General features: G+C 40.8%; 1 protein-coding gene across 4 annotated transcripts in view; it reads right to left on the bottom strand.

Moving 5' to 3' along the window:
* The window catches only part of nbeaa (neurobeachin a), a 115418-nt gene that overhangs the window by 49041 nt on the left and 48441 nt on the right, over positions 1-17936 (bottom strand). For all 4 annotated transcript variants that reach the window (XM_030068808.1, XM_030068809.1, XM_030068810.1 and 1 more), the window contains exons 9-13: positions 10372-10569; positions 9885-10018; positions 7772-7880; positions 6925-7077; positions 4706-4874 (exon numbers count right to left, since the gene is read on the bottom strand). In XM_030068808.1, coding sequence (XP_029924668.1) covers positions 4706-4874; positions 6925-7077; positions 7772-7880; positions 9885-10018; positions 10372-10569 — 763 coding nt within the window. The remainder of the gene's footprint in view (positions 1-4705; positions 4875-6924; positions 7078-7771; positions 7881-9884; positions 10019-10371; positions 10570-17936) is intronic.

Here is a 17936-nt window from a genome sequence, read left to right as displayed (position 1 = left end):
GCGTGTGCAGGTGTGTAAAGCGACTTCTGTTTTAAAGCTCCTTTGTTAACACAGGCTCTGAAAAAAACTCGTATTCATCTAAACACTTCCTCCTAGGCAACTTTAATTTTTGCCTTTACTCTGAATTCATTTCTCTATCTCTCTCGCTGCTTTTATCCACATCTGACTCAACAGATTTCTCCTCTCATTGTTAAAAACAAATGAACAGCTTTGTTCCAGGAGATGATGACAACCTGGACATACAAAGACTGAGAGGTTTTTCTTTTAATAAGCTTGTGCAAATGGGTGCGTATGTGGATGTGTGACTGTTCAAGCGTGCGTGAATTTGTTCTCACTTTGGGAGTATCGCACCGCGCTATACAAGGATTGATTTTATCTAAAAACTGATCTGAATGCAAATATAATGATATTCTGCAGTTTGTTTGAGCATTCTCAGCTGGCGTTTGCTTGTTGTAGAGGATTTAAAATGGCAGCATTTCTGAAACCAGACACCGTACTTGGTATTTTTTGATGAACTACATTATGTTACAGCACATTACAAGATCACAAAGTGACAAAAATTACACAATGATAATAGTATTTCTCATGTTGGTAGCAAAAATAACTAAGGAAATTTTGACTTAAACATGTCCTCAAAGCAAATTATTTTTAGCTGCATTTTCATTTGACTCCTCCATCTATGAATATTTCTACTGTGTTACCTTTCCACAGCGCTGCACACTCACTGTTCACTGCACAACTAACGCACAAACACAAAAGACATGACATGTTTATAATATGAGCTATGTTCTACGACAGATGTCGTCCCACTTTGAGGTCCAGGAGACAGTCTGTTCACCAATGGAAAGCAACAAGCTGGAGCAGCATCAAATAAAGTTACAGTATTTTCAAACTCAAGATTTGCCAACTACGGGGAAACCTGGGTGATCTATGCACATCCAACTTATTTCATAGTGTACACTGGATAAAAATACACCGGATGATATGAATAAAAACATATATGAGACTTGGATTGAAGCTCCTAGAACCTGATTAGAGCAAAATTGAGGACATCTCCATCCAACAGGGCCGTTGTGTGTGTTTAAAAGATCTCCCAATTACTATGCAAATTTATCCCATCAATGCATATCACGCACTCATAGTCGAGTGCGCACGTACGCAGACTTCCCACAGCCAGCACATCCTTTAACTTTGAAAGACCATTAGTACGTGGCTTAGGCTAATTGCCACCATTATCGGCAGTTCTGTGGCTCAGTTCTAGTCGCCAAACAGCAATATCGCCAAACAGAAAGGAAGCCAGACAGCCGTTTGATTAGAAATTCCAAAGGCTCCCTTGGATCTGTCAATCAAATCTGTCTGTTTCCATGGCAACATGGGATGCGTACTGATAGTCAGCTGAGAGTCAAGGGGCTAGAGGAGGAGGTTGATTAAACTGAACTGCATGCTCAGAGCATTCCTAAGCCTTGGTGTGTGGCAAGGCGTGGCTACTTTAACGCTGCTCCCTGCCCGCTTGCAAAGCTGATACTGACATGTTGAAAATCTAAGATGTGCATTGGCTGTATGCTGCATTATGAATATATTTTTCACCTGTAATTTTTTTTTTTTTTTTTTTTTTTTTTTTTGGACAAAAATGGAAAAATGTTTCCAATGCATGAAATCACTTTTGAACATAAATATGCATCATAATAGATTTCTCTGATAACACAGGCTGCACTTTTCGTTTACAAATACTGACACGGGGAGCTGTCAAGTTCAATTCTTGGCAATTGGAGCAGCACAGAGTAGACTGCCTTGCTCAAGAGCACCATGGCAGCAGCCAATAGGAGAGGAAAGCATTACTTCTACTCTTCCCCTACTCACATTTTCCCAGCCACACGGAGTAATCAAACTTTCCAGTCAGAAGCTCACATCTCCAGGCTATCATTAATTTCCTCCATCCCCAGATTCCATTCCTCCTCTGTGTGCGTGTGTGTGTGTGTGTGTGTGTGTGTGTGTGTGTGTGCGTGTGCGTATGTGTTTTGCCCACTTTCTTTCCTGTCATGATCTCGTTGCTAGATAACATAATCAAATTATTTTATTAAAGACAAATTAATAAAGCATTCACAATTTGATGTACTTTTTAGATCAATGAGTTAAAAATACCCTTCTAACATGAAACATTTTTCACACTGACTGCAGACTTTTCTCTCTCCCTGTATGTCTACTGGAATCGTCCAACACTGTAAGTTAAAGTGGAAAATCAGTAACAGTTATGTTACTGATTCAAGCTACTTTTCCTCCACAATTTCCCTCCCAATTAAGAGTTTACTAAGAGTTTTAGGTAACCACTACTTAATACAATAATAATACAGTTTATTGGCACATTCATTGTTCAGATGAATTATTTGAACTGAAGAAAGCAGGTCTATTCTATAACACTCTACTGTAAATAAATTTTGAGGGGGAAAAAATTCAAATTTAAAGTTGTAACATTTAAACAAGTTTCCATTTCATCAGCCAAAGACTCAAGTTACTGCAACACTTCATGTTTGTGAATTTCAGGGTAAGTAGGTGATAATTAGCAACTGCCAGTATTTGAAATTTCTTTGAAATTATCCCAAAATTATATCAAGATTCACCCCCAAATTTATTGAAAACCAAAGCTTTTATTTTTTACTGTGCGACCAAACACATTCCAAATGATGTTGCAAACCAAATTTTAGATTTTTATTTGCTGGTTTTCCTGTAGAACTACAATAAAACTAAGCTTCACAGAACTGAAGGCAGTCTTATGATTTCAGGATATTCCCGAAATCCTGCGACCGGTGACAATCCTGGTTTAATTTTTCTGATCTAATGTACCTGAAATATTCATCTAGAGTGAGTTTGGTGACACAGTAAAGGAAAAAGTTTTGCTGTTCATTAAATTTTGAGGCAAATGAAGTGTTACCAAGTTACCTGCTGTTCTCAAAAAGGTGCAGTGCTATACTTTGTCCTGGTTTCTGGTTTTAGCTTGTAATAGTGGATGTTACACTTTTCAAATGGTGGATATCTTGTCTTGGAGAAAAGCTCTTAATATGCCTGTAGAGACTTCCCACTCTACATTTTTATGACAAGGATGAAATGGGCTTGCAAATAGGATAGTTACCTGACACTGCTCTAAAGAAGACACAGTTTTAGTGGGCATTAAGGAGGGAAAGTGTGTGAAGGTTAAAATTATTGTGTTGTGAATTCAATACTAATCTAGATCTAGTAGAGCTAAAAATAGGCTCTGAACTACTGGAGCCACGTGCGGGGCTGGCAACCTCTCATGTTTGACCTCCTGAATGTCAGTGTGTATGTTAGAAAGGTTTAAACCAAACAGCCTCACAAAGGAAAATATAGTCCAGCTCCCTTCACCATCGGACAGAGCAATAAAACCAGCAAACACATGAGCTGTACACAGATGTAATTTCCATCAATGCAAATATTAGAAGGAATATTAATAGTTATTAATAGTTATACTACTATTATATTTATTTTTTATGAACTACAGTGAGAAAGTGTCAGAGTCTCAATGCATCCGGCCAAAATAAAATAAAAATAATAATGTACTTGTGTGTGTTCAGCTAATGTATGTGTGTAAGTGGTGTGTGTGTGTTAAGACTGTGACTCTGCACCACATCCGCTACGAGCAAAGTTTTCCAACTGACTTTATATCAAAAACCAGCTGGTAAAAGCGAGCAGATGGTAAAACAAAAAAAAAAAAAAAGACCGGTGTGTCGGCAGTGAGAGACGCGACGCCAGTCGCATTCAGCCCCAACCCCCTGACGGCCTGTGCCACGGCCGGCTCGCCTGATGCCGGCTGGTGGCTTTTTTATTCAAACAAGATTTTGTCCATATAAAAAGTAGCCTATTTTTCCAAAAAAGGGTCTTGAAAAAGAGGGGTTGTCTTAAAATCAGCGTCGTCTTTTTTTTTTTTTTTTTTTTTTTTTTTTGTTTTGGAGGGTGCCCCGAAGTATATTGCGCCCTGGGCGGTTGCCCACATTGCCCATAGCAAAAACCATCCCTGCCCACACTAATGAAGTGGTTCTACCTTTTTTATCAACCAAGCGACGCTGCTCAGCCTCACCCTCTGCCATCTTCACACGTGCTTAAAACGCCAGCCTGGGTCTCCACTCTCCACACACGCGGGGGCGGGGGAGTAGCAGTTGCGTTGCGCATGCGCGTCACAGAAACGGAAACTGACAAAATAATCGTTTTTCCTCGATTATATGAATTTTGAGATCGTCTGGAGCCAAAATCGTAATCACGATTAAAATTCGATTAATTGAGCAGCCCTAACCATGAGTCATGTGAGGTTCTGTTAAAATGCAGGAAATTTCTTAGTTAAATTAATTAAAATAATATCTTGAAAAAGACCTCCAGATCGCCTCCCAGAAAGCAGCCCCCCCAAACTTTACAGACCATAGTTACGTCCCTGCACATACATACAAAGAAAGAGAGACAAATGCCTAGACAGACAGCACAGTACTGAATATAATGCTCGACAGATGAGAGGTCAGGGCTTGTGTCTTTAAATGCTGGTGCTGGTGTGTAGGAGGGACTCATTGTTCCTTCGTCGCTTTCTTTTCCTCTCTGCTGCCTCTCTCTATCCCTCTGCACCTTTAAAGGCTGCAGTGTGCAGTGCGTTATGTGTGTGAGTGACTTCATGTGTATGTGTGCAAATGTGCAGGTGTGTACATACCAAGACCTTTGGGAGTGATCCCACTGCACTCCAGCGGGTTGCTGGCCCAGTAGTAGTACTTGAGCGTGTGCATCAGTTGCAGGACAGTGCCGACGCGGCGGATGGTGGTGTAGATGGTGGCGGTGCCGATGAACTCTGATGATAGGTATGTGTAGAGGGACAGCTGGACCTGTTTATCCACGCGTACATATGCAGGGATATACACAGAGTGAGAAAGATGGACAAAAACAAATTGTCAGACAGCTGCCGGGGAAAAATGAATTGATGGCGTGTGTTTACAGAGTGTTCAAACAAAAATCAAAGACTTTTATTACAAGGAGTCAGCCACAGGGGAACAATAGGAAACCTCCCTCCAGCAAAAGCGCGATGTTCTCCGCTCTCCGTGTTATTTTTGTTGTTTCAGTGCCTGAAGCCGTCAAGCCTCATCTAAGGAGCTCCTCACACAGCGCTGACATTTTAAGCGGGTGCTCTCCATTTCTTGTTCCCTCCCTCCCTCCTTCTCTGTGTTCATTTTTTCCTTCTCTTGATATTCCTCTGACCAATTCTCCATACGCAGCCTCAACTCTGCTTCGCGCTCGCAAATCTCTGAGCTCATTACAGTGACCATGACGCTAAGGACCAGCCTTAACGAGGTAGCTCTATTTAAGCGGTTGAAATTAGTGAGGTGCCATGCCCTGGCCACATCACATCACAGCTCATCTGGAATGGAGAGTGCATTTGGCTGGCTTAAATGGCCATCATTACATTACATTTTACACATTTAGCTGACGCTTTTATCCAGCACAGTGAGTTACAATGAGTTCAGGAGTAGGACAAGCTTAAATTGCTAGATCACTGGCATTAAAGGTAGCCACTAATAAGGAGCACAGCAACTCAGGGCCACACCGCCGCAACAATAGCTGTAACAAATGCTTGTGCATCTCTGAAAGGATTATTATGTTTGCTAAAAGTGCTAGGCAAAGAAAACAGCAGCTTTATTTTCAGTGCAAGTAGGGGATAAAAAGTTATGAGAGATAGGAGCTGACATTCAGAGGTGATTTCTTCAAGTGCTTCATTAACTGAATGTAACCAAGGCTACTCTTGCAAATAATGGAAGTGATGATAACATTGAGGAGTGGGCTTGACACAGTCAGATGACTACAGAAAGTAATAAAGCTCCCTGGGAGAAGGAGTGTATGGGGGAAAGTAAGATTACAGGATTAAAAATGTGTCTCTGTATTGCTGGTTAATAGGCAATCATGCTCTTGTTCTCATTATGACGCTGTGGTTAGGGGACAATTCATCTGTTTCATATTTGCACCAACATCAAGGTAAGGAATACAACGGTTTGGCTATTTTCATCTGTTTCGTGGTGACACGTCATCGTTTGAGTTTCAGACAGATTGTCTCCTGAGCTGCCTCTCTGCAGCAGCAGCAGCTGCCAGGTCGCGTTTCGCCCATCTTAACTCAGCATGCCCTGGGGACTCGCACTGCTGCACCCAGGAGCCAATCACATCGCAGGGTCAGAGGTGAGATGACGGGGAGTCAGGAAGTGCTGAAAATAATGGAGGTAAGAGCTGACTGGCCCTGCAGGGATGGCAGGAACATTCACATCTAGTTCAGACCGAGAAGTGGAGGAAGAACCTCAAACTATGCATCTCTCTCTCTCTCTCTCTCTCTCTCTCTCCTGTCCTGGGGTATTCTCAAATGTCACTTTTTCTCTGTGTTTCCCTCTCGCTGCGTGTTCTGTCCTTTCCCTGTGAGATATGCCAGCTCCTCCATCTGTGTCCTGCAATCTCATTGTTAATATACTGTAAAGGCCAACAGCCTCTGGGATGTCTTCCCTCCCTCTTCATTGTTTTATATTCCGCTTACCTGCTTTAATTTTCCTTCCCTCCAGACAAAACCCTCATTGTTCTCCTTATGTAAACTATATATATAAAAAAAAAAAAAACATTTCTCCCACTACTTTTTCCTCTGTTTCACATTTTGTCCGATTCTTCCTCGATAAATACCTGGCAGCTTTTCACTCATCAGCCATCCTCTTCAAACCAATAATGTTGTGACTTTAATTCATTGCCTTCTCTCGTCTCTCACTGTGTTAAAAGCTTTGTGCTGTTTCAATGTCTGGCCGCATGTTTTAGCAGCAAGGTCATACTTAAGCCTACATATTGAGAAACAGAAATACACACACACACACACACACACACACACACACACACATATATACACAAACAGACCTTGGCAGGGGTGTGTATCCAAATGGCGGCGTTGAAGAGGACGTGGTCACAAAGCTGTTTGAGCAGCGGGGCTCCATGTGGTAAACCATCCAGATATTTGGCGAAGGACAGGAACTGCTCCAGCACTGCCCTGGTGATGTGGACCCGCGACGACTGGAAACAGGAATTTTTGTTCATGATTTAACAAGATCACACAACAGTGCAAATTTCTATTGGGAGAATGACCTTACTGTTTTGAATTTAAGCTTTGAAGACTTGTAAGGTGTCTCTGGCTAGACTGATCTTAGATAAAAATTAAAAAATATCTCAGATTTAAGAAAAAAATGCAAGGAGAGATAGTAGTAGAAGTACTACTTTTTTTTCTTCGACTTTGGACGGACCCTCACAGGTCGACTTTTACATTAATGCCCTACTAGTGAGTGTATTTGGTGTCAGAATAAAACTACAGCTGTCATATTAAAGTCTTTTTATTTCTTGTTTTCATTTCAATTGAACAGGGTGAAATATTTCTTTAGTTTTATGATTTCTTTCTTTGGCCTTACAGAAACCCTTTCAAGACTAGACTGTTTTTCTTAGGTCTTGAAAAGCTGGTATTTTGGAGAGGTTTTCACTCATCAGCGATGCAATACAATATGTAACATATGGCAGTTAAAGATGCACTATACAAAATTGCTGAAAGATGATTTAAATGAGAGTTTAGACCCAAGTAAAAAAAAAAAAAAAAAACTTGGAACGAGCATGTAATTTGATTTGGTTTGAGTCCAAACAGTCCTCAACCCTTGGCAATTTTACATAGAGCACTATTTATGTCTTTATGTCATAAACAGACAAAGGCATGTACACTGACCTTTTCCAGCAGGTACCCAATCACCAGGAATCCCTTCCCACCCAGCATCTGCTCCTGCATTGCCACTGAGCTCTTCAGCAGCTCCACCAGGAACGCCAACAGGGTAGCACTGCAGCAGTGCACAAACACAGGCATGTACATGAACAAACACACACACACACACACACACACACACACACACACACACACACACACACACACACACACACACACACACACACACATTAAAAACTGTTTTGAAATCTTTCTTCTACATATTCTCTGTAGTGAGTTATTAATTATAAATGTCGGAGGTTGATCTTTCAGAGGAAAGACTTCTTCTTACACTTAGATCATGGGGCGCACGGGGAATGGATTAATGATCTCTTTTTCTCCACCCTTCCTTCCTTTCCTTCCTTTCCCTTATTTAATCCTGAATCCAATCTAGGATAAGGTACAGTACGGCTGCAGTTTAAGAATCAGTCCTGGGGCGTCCTGAGTTTAAATCCAGCCCAGGATATCCCACTCTCCATACCTTTCCTATTTATACTGTCAAACTAAGATGAAAAATGCCACTCTACTGTTAAAAAAAAAAAAAAAAAAAGGCTTATTTGAATGTTAACATCATGGTACAACGACGGTTGTTCTGTAACTGTAAAAAAAAATGAGTCTGGATGAACAATGAGGCCTGACTGATACATTTACAGGATGTATTTCTAGTTGAGGGCAATTTTCCAGCAGCGGCTTCCATCTAAATTGGGGGTGTAACGATTCATTCATTGCATCATTTTGCTAAAATAAACAGAATGAATCACTTTGAATAAATATAAAATGCTTAGAATCAAAATCATTAAAAATTCTTAAAGGTGCACTAAGCAAAACCATTAAGGGTCAATTTAAGAGGACATTTTAAATTCAACTAACAAAACAAAAAAAAGTGGAATAAGCATATCATTCAAGTCAGTCTACACGGTTATCTTCATTAGCTCGACTCACTGATAAATTATGTGCTTATTCCATGTTTTTTGCCAGTAGAGTCTCAACAGTCCTCACTTAAACTGACACCCGGCATAGTTTTAAAGGTGCATGGTGCTCGTTTAAAATGAAAAGCCCTTAAACTACTTACTAAACTAGTTACTTTGTATTTTTATCTTATTTTCTGTGTATGGTAAACATTTATAAATGTTTCTCTTACTTTTAATTCATAAAAAAGAAATTATAATACATTGAGAAGCAGCCAGGTCCAAGAAAATAAAGATTTTTAGTCTAGAATTAAGATACGTATTATATGAAATTATATATATATATATAGAGAGAGAGAGAGAGAGAGAGAGAGAGAGAGAGAGAGAGGCGCGCGCAGTATATCAGCGATCTCCTACTTTCTCTCCTCTCTTTTTCCACTGCCTTTGTTATCTCAGGGTAGACAAATTTAAAAAAAAAAAAAAAGTTAAATGAAACAGTAACTAGCTTAGCCAGTCTGAAGATGACTTTTAGAAGCGGAAATGTTTTTTTTGCAGACACAGCAGAAGGTAGCATTATGTAATTTGTCTTTTTTAGATTTTGGTAAAACAGTGTGTCCAGGTGTGGCCACTGGCCAGGAATTATTGATGGAAACTGTAACTTGCAGGTTTCCTTGTTCTACTTTCTCTTGTTTCTACACAGTTACAGTCCTGGCATTTGCTGTAAGGTGTTTCTCCTATCACTGCAGTTAGGGCAGATAAGAGTCTGGTAATGAAGGTAGTGAAAAGTTACTGCGTTACAAAAGGCTAATTAGGCTACTTTTTCCTAATTTGCATTTGTAATACCTGCCAGAGGTCTAGAAAACCATGCTAAGACCCAGACACCAAAAAAGGAAAATTGGATTGCTCTAAAAAAAAAAACAAAAAAAAAAACACATTCTTGAACATAATCTTGACCCAAATAGTGAATCATGAATCAAATTGTTAAGCCAAAGATTCAGACCCCAAATGTAAATGAATGTAAGGAAACATTTATGTTATCTTTCTTTCATTCTACTCCACCATCAGGTCTTTCATTCTTCTTCCATCAGTGCCTGCCATCCTCTCCCCTCTATTTTCTTCTCTAATCCCTTTAACTCTGTCTTCTCGCCCTCGTTACTTGTGATCCCACTCACCAGACTGTGGTGTCCACAGTGCTGTCATTGAGCTGTCTGTAGTCCAGCTGGGAGAACAGAGGGAAGAGGACCTGAATGCCTCCTATAGAGTGTATGGCACTGTGGATGGAGTGGGTCACGATGGCCTTCACATCCTAAGGAATGGAGAGACAGACTGTTAGTACAGAGAGAAACATACAGACGCTCACACAAAACATGAAAAAGCCCTAATGTACAGACTCAAAGCATACTCTGTGTCTGCAGCATGATTATGGCTTAAACCATGATCATGGATGAATTTGAGGAAGAAAGTTTTCATAACAGTGAGGTAACCAGGTTCATGCAGATGCAGGTTTGGGTTTTATTGGGCAGTTGCAGTCGGGTAACTTGCTAATGTGGGCGGATTTGGGTGAACTTAGAGCTAAACCGCACATCCCTACTTTCTGTTAACAGATTTATAGTATTTAGAAATAGCTGTATCCATCCATGCAACTCCAGCCACACTGACCTGGAGCATGAGTGCATGAGGTGAGTGGACGAAGATGGAGGGGTTTTCCCTGGGTGAGGACTCCAGGCAGAGCTGGGCATCCGTGGCCTTGGCGTTGTAGGTGAAGGAGATCGAGCTGGCCAGCTTTCCGTCGTACAGCACCTGCTTGTGGTGCTCAGCCAGGTGGATGTCGCTCTCCGACTTGAACTTGAAAGTGCTCTGCAGAAGAAAAAGGAAGAGGAAGAACAACTAAAATCAGATATTGTTAAGAGACAGGTGTGGTATGACAGGCGTGCATGCCTGTGTGTGTAAGTTCAACAGCCAAAATGGAGTCTGTCTAATTGTGGCAATGAGCCGTGTGTAAACAACACAGCATTAGTTTTATGAACACAGCACTAGCCCAGGCACTAATTCAATTAGCCTCAAATAAAAGAGGGAGAGCGGCTGTGTGGGAGAGATTCACATCAATCTAAATTATCCTCTTTGTTGTCTACCAACATCAAAAAATGTTGGTCTACTTGGGACGACCTTTTGCTGACCAAACTCATTTCCAAACTTAATCCTACTTCTACAATTAACCGTAAACTTAAGCAACACAGTAGTGCCCATGCAGAAATATGGAATTCATATATGGATTGACACATATGTTCATATATGTGCAAACTATATAAGAAACCTATTAGAAATAGGAACAATTTCACAGATTACCATATACTATATGTCTAGCCCATACAAATATGTATATTTATATATGTATGATACATTTTTTGCATCTATATCACTCATGATTATTTATACATGTAACCTTTATTATCAAATATATATGTAAACAATTTTTTTGGCATTTCTCCTTTATTGGACAGTTAGAGCAGAGGAAGACAGGAAAGATAGGTTAGATTTTACATATAAAAATATATATGATTTTGCTGTATATGTGGGATATATAAAGTGTCTTTATTGAAAACTGTGCACATACATGTAGTGGAATATATGTTGTTTATATGTATGAAAACACATGTTTGTCACATATGTTTCCGCACAGATATGTATAAGAATTGCAAATACAAAATATTTTTGCATTGACATTGGATATAAATTACACAAATATATAAAACATATGGTGTTAAAAGAGGATTTGTAAACTGAAGAGGAAGATGTAATGATGAGAGGCAGGTTGTTCCATGATCTGGGATCTGCTGGGTTAGGCTGCACCGTCAGCCGCCACTGCCATGTAGCTCAGCTAGTAGCAGTTTATTACATATGTTCGTATAAAATATAGACATGTATGTAACATACATGTAAAGACATGTATGTTTAGAATTTATTAGAAAAGCAAAAGCAAACATATCCTTTTTTAAATGTGTTGTTTGAATAAACCTGCATATAAATTAAATATGCATTATTAATATACATGGTGTCAATATCTAATACCTTATAGGAATTCAGCACAGAGGTATTTTTAATATATGTACATATATAAATTCAACTATCAGTATTTCATATATGTTATAAACATAGGGCTATATATGTACATACCGTATTTCACCAATTAATCGCCCGGCCGCAAATAGCCGCCGGGTTCTTATAAATGCCTGGGGTCTGCACCCATTTTACCCACCTGAATAACCGCCGGGGCGATTATTTGCATCATAATAAGGTAACCCAAAATAAGGCTACTCACCTTATTTTTGCAGCAGTAAACAGTTAGCCGCACAATAACTGTGCGGCACTTCTGTTTTCTGTCAAAATAAGAGCGCTAGCTAACGTTAGAAAAAAGGGTGTACCGTAATCTTAAATTGCCCGACTGTAAATATGTTGGACGGTAACTGTCATCACGATAATGGCCTGGTGCAGGTCTGTGCAAAAATAAATAAAGGCCTGCAGCGAATAGCCGCCTGGTTCTTTTAAACGCCTGGGGTCCAAGTTGATTTTGCATATTAAACGCCCGGGCGATTAATTGGTGAAATACGGTATATGACATTTCAGTAAGCGTGCTCTCAAAGAAATGAGAATGGACAAAGTGTCCTCAATATGAAGGATTTTCTTCATTTTTTCATTCTTGTGAGAACACTTGGTCCTTTTAAGTATGAAAAAAGTACACATCCATGCATACACGCTCAACAGAATTACAGTAAACAACTGTATGGAGCACTTCAAACACAGATAGATATCTCTTCTTTAAGTAGTGACCTTAGAGAAAAATGAGAAATGCCAATGAATGTATAGTGTCCATGAAGAAAGGGAAGAGTAGATTATATGTTGTGTGTCTGCTGTGTGTGTAGTGTGTGCGCCTGTGTAAGTCTGTGAGGCCAAATATCCTGCAGCCATGCCAATACACACATGTGAAGGCACTCAGATGAAAGGCCAGCGAGCTGCTGTGCCACCCTGTGTAGCGGCTGCAGGCACGGGGTGCTCTCGCCTCCGAGCGGCTGGGTCCCCAGGTGCCTTGCTCAGCCCGACCGCACAGGAAAGCCCCGGGCTGCTCACAAACCTGGAGGCCCGTCTTGTTCCAAAGCTTTCATCTGAGGTCTGCTGTAGACAATGTGCCCTGAGCAATTCTTACACGCAACACAGAACTTCACAGTGATGCAAAGAGCACACTGCACAATGGAGAGGACTCGAAAAAATAACAACCCATGCACAGTATACAGCATCCATATCTCAGTCCAAAGGCTGAATACAAATCTGCTGTTTTCTACCAGTGTCTTAATCTTAACCTTTTCTTTTCTTCTTGCTTGTGCTTTGCAGAGAGGCTAATTTAAGATTCTTGAGTGTTATTTCTACACAAAACAAGCGCCCACTTGTATAGACCTGTAAAACAGAAGAGCTGGTAGTATAAATAAACACTAATGCTGATCTGTCCGAAGCACACTTGCAGATGCAGGCACACTTCCTTGGTCTTGCCAAGGCCCCAACGAGACATGAATTGCAACAGCAATTATGTGATAGGACTGGATGCATGTTTTTTCCCCCCTCTGCCTGTTAAACACACTGCTCTGCCTGAGAGTCGATGACCCGGTGTTAAAAAGCTATCTATTAAACAAGTGTGTTAAATAGCTTATCTGTTAAAAGCTTACCTATAATTTGGTAGGCCTCTGAAGGGACAATCAATCAAAAACCCAAATAAAATGCTCTTAGTTTTATTTTGAAAGTTGGCGGAGCTTCTGCATTATAAATTAATATGGAATAGCCTGAATATGACATTAATGCACTTATTAAGATGCACATTTTTTGCAGAGTAAGCCTATTTAATGTGATGTATTTATGTAGTGTGTGGGTGCGCCTAACTGTGCGTGGGCTTATATTTACGTTGCTCCGCTAAACGAGGGAGGCAGGTAGCTGAATGTGTAAAAGAGCTCTGCTGACTCTTAAAAGTCTTCAGGCCTGTATGGAAGGATTCTACAGGCGGCCGGAAATCAGGGGAAAACATGATAGAGCGATGGAAAAGTCTAGACAACATGCAAGCGGTGCAAGTTATTACATATGTAAAGCCAACGCGGCCTTGCATGAACACGTCCGACTCTCACCTGCTTATACAAACACACAAACACACGGAGGAGCAGGGCTCAAAGCGACATCTCCAGCCCGTCTCGCACCTGACAGCCACAGATACGACACTGGCCTGCAGTGATAACAGCACACATCTCCTCCAGTCAGCTCAGCCCGGGCTGCCCCGCATCTCCACACAACAAAGACTGTCACTCCGCCACTTGGAAGAGTGACAGCATCTCTTACAAAATGTCAAGGGAGAGGCGCTCATTTTGGGATATTATTAGGTTTATAGTCACTATTAAAAGGAATATGACTTATTCAACTTTTTCGGCAAGTTTCCACACCAGAAAATTCAAGAACTTGCTCATTTCTGTTTCTTGATGGTGTTTTTTGGGGGGATTTTATACCAAAATCCAATTGCTTCTACATAAAGGAGGTGCATCAAAAATTTCCACTGAAAACAGCACTTTTTTGAACAAGCATGCCCCTCCCGTCAAATACTGTTGCGTTCTGGTGGAAATTTCGAAGTTTATCACTGAAACTTTGGAATCGAACAGCGAAGTCATGAATAAAAGTGATAAGAAAAAGTTGTGACATATCACCTAAACTTGAGAACAATGTGCCACTTCAATGGTAAATCATACCCACGCATAAAACTTTCCTTTTTTGTTCATAATGTGTGTAAATAATTGTGACAGTAACTGTCCAATCTGTAAGCAAACAATAGCCATCTAAATAATCTACTCCTGGTGCTCGTTGTTTACATCTTGCAGTGAACGATGTCATCAGTCCAGCTGCTTGTCAAATGTCAGTGGACATTTGTGTTACATACGTCAGTGAGCTGTTACCACCTGGACACAAAAACCTGGAAAAGCTGGTCATTTTTCTCATTTTGACGAGGAGTGCCCGAATGCAGCATAAAATTGCCTCTCTCTGCCTAATCAATCACCAATTGGGATGCCTCTCTGTGTTAAATCCCACCCCATCAATTTGTTTCAACAGGAAATGCATCAAATTAAGGAAGCAAGAGATACTGAAAATGACATTTCACTCTGAGTTGTAATGAAATGTACAATAATGATGTAAGTAATGAAGCGCAAGAAAATGTAAAACTAAATAAATAAATAAATGTAAAAAAAAAAAAAAAAAAAATGGATGAACTATTTTGAAACCTGTCAAATGCACCGGGACTAGGACACTATGTGCATGTACGTGCACACACATATAAAAAAAAACAAAAAACAAAAAACAAACCTAAAAAAAAAACAATACAGGTGTCCAGGCAGACTCACACACAGTTCATTAATTATGTGGCGGCCAGCCTGTTGGCTAGTGGCGTGCAGCGAGGACATCTGGATACTCCTGGTGATGAGTGTAACCAACAACACTCTCATTACTGTGTGAGTGACAAGACATACACATACACAAACACATACACATATACAGTTATACACACACACTGACACACATAAGGACACCAGAGCTTTCTGCCATGACCCGCACAAAAACACAAGAAAAGAAGAGGTAATGTTCCATCTTCTTCTGTCATTATCAGAGCATGGAAGAAGTGGACTGCACAAAAGTCCGTGCGTGTACGCACACACACATACACACCCAGAGTGTGTCTGGCATCGTGAGCAGAGCCGAACGGGAAGACCTTGAACACCCTCACTGTGCCGAAGGCTTGTTTAGCAGACCGAGCAGAGTGTCTGTCTGTCTCCGTTTTGCTCCTCATTACTGAGCAGTAACACTGACACCGGTTGAAACCAAGGAGCTACATACGGCCACACACACGCGCACACACACACACACACACAGATGCAGTCCTCTTCACTAGCGATTAGGCAATACCCCAGGAGCAGCAGGAGTAAGCTTGTCACATACACGCATTATCATCTGCGTGAAGTCATGAGAAGAAGGACGGCAGGCCCGCATTCGCATTAAGACAGGAAGCGGTGTGACACAAGCCGAGCCCCACGAGCATTCTCTTTTAGTTGATCGAAATCCAGTCCACCCATCATTACGATACAATGCCAGCGCTGAGGCCTGCAGCTTCGAAACAACTGAGCCATTTAATGGTCTCTTCTGGGCATCTGAGAAGCCCATTCTGCACCACGCAGAGAGGCAATCATCTGATCAGCCTCGGGAACCGCGGGCTATGACAGAGGAAGGAATCAGTATGCAGAGCAGAGCCGCGGCAAACCCTGAGCCTGTGATCATTAGGCAGAGCATGTAAGAGCCAAAGAGCTCTATAGTGTAAGTGCTGTATGTTGGACTGTATGAGAGAGAGAGAGAGAGAGAGAAGTGTGTGTGTGTGTGTGTGAGAGAGTGAAGTGTGAAGCTGTCAAATGTATAAATCTGTGCTCCCCTGCGATGGCAAGATGGTTTTCTGTGTGAGGTGATAGAGTGAATACAACATGCAACATGGCAAGTGGTTATGATAGTGTATGTGGCATGATGCAGAGGATCTCAGCCATTTTTATGTCACAAGTCCTGAAAAAGACACACAGCAGGACCACAGATGCACAGGAGATTTATAGCTATGGACATATATGGAAAGACTGCAGCTACTACTGGTTTTGAATTGAATTGTAGAGTTTTCTGTACAGCACATGGGTAGAAATAAAAGTGAACATGAAACCTCTGTTCAGAATAATCCTTCCTGAGGCTCATTTATGTCCAACATTAAATATATATACGTAAAATACTGTAAAAGACGGAGCCTTCTGTCCGTACTCTATGTTTATTTTGTCCGTAATTGTGCACGTTTTCAGGAAGCTTACAGACACAGACAAAAGGCAGCAGTACCACTGGAAATCGTGGGGGCAGCGCAGCCAATAGTTCAAGTGAGATCGATTTCTGAGCCAGACATGAGGAGGAAATTTCTCTCATTGGGAATATTAGAGAAAAGAATTCTCTGCTTCTCACAATGTATTTAATGACCTCACAGACCACCGCCGTCTACAACACTGCCTCTTCCTTAGCAGGTATATTATAACAACCTCCCCTACCGTCAACATGTTTGCCGTTGTCAGAAACGTTTTACTCCGAGCTGCCCTCTAGCGGATTTGTTTTTTTAACATCCCGTGAGCAGTGTCGGTTGCAATGTTTGAAATGTACGTATTTATTTTCATATGTAAAGGGGCATAAATTAGCCTTTACATGTTTTGTAATTGGGTTACCTTTTACTGGATTAAATTATAGCCAAATTAAAATATACTTCCTTTCGCTGGGAAATGGAATCACTTGAAGGACTGCTTGGGTCTGAAAACTCTAGTTTGAGAACCACTAGGGATGGGAATAACTGGGTAACTGGTGATAGGATACTATCACAATATTTTACCCATGATAAAGATGGAATATCAGTACTCAAATATCGATACTTTGCAAAGTGCATCGATAATATATCATAAGAGGAAGTATCACAAAGTGCTGCATGTACATATTGATTTATTCTTCCACCCCTAACCACTACCACAACGTATTAAGCACCAGTGATGAGGTTCCCCACTCTGAATGTAATCAGTATGTTTCTGCATCAGTGTCACCAATTAAAATGCATGTATATTTACTGTCTTTGGTAATTAAAGCAACTCTGATTCTTATTCTGTGTATACTCTTTCTAAGGAGCTGTTAAATGACCTGAAGCTTACAAATCTGCCAAAACAAGAAGCGGACAGCTGGCAAGGTGTTGCGGCATCTCAGCTGTCACTGCAAGCCTGGCTAACAGGCAGAGATGCAGATTTCTAAACCCATCTGTGTCCAACATCCAACACTAAACTCTCTTTTGAATCCTTTTTTATAACCACTGGATTGCCGAGATGTGTTTTTCCAGAAAAAGCTTTAAGGGAAGATTCCGACTCCAGTTGCTCCTACACACTGATATCATCTGTGAGGTTCACTGAATTCCAAGAGATATTTTGGAATGAAGTGTTGTGATTTGCTTTTCTGAATTTACCAACTTTCCCTTAACCTGCATCATCTACTACTTCAGTTTGTGATTGCCTACATTTCCTAAGATCACATTCCCCAGCCCTCAAAAAGGAAGCAAGAACGTGACCAAAATCTAATATGTTTTATACATGTTTTATACA

Source organism: Myripristis murdjan, chromosome 14 (assembly GCF_902150065.1).
Source record: "Myripristis murdjan chromosome 14, fMyrMur1.1, whole genome shotgun sequence".
Classification (NCBI taxonomy): domain Eukaryota; kingdom Metazoa; phylum Chordata; class Actinopteri; order Holocentriformes; family Holocentridae; genus Myripristis; species Myripristis murdjan.
Note: the sequence above shows the minus strand (reverse complement) of the source record. Positions and strands in the feature narration are given on the sequence as shown.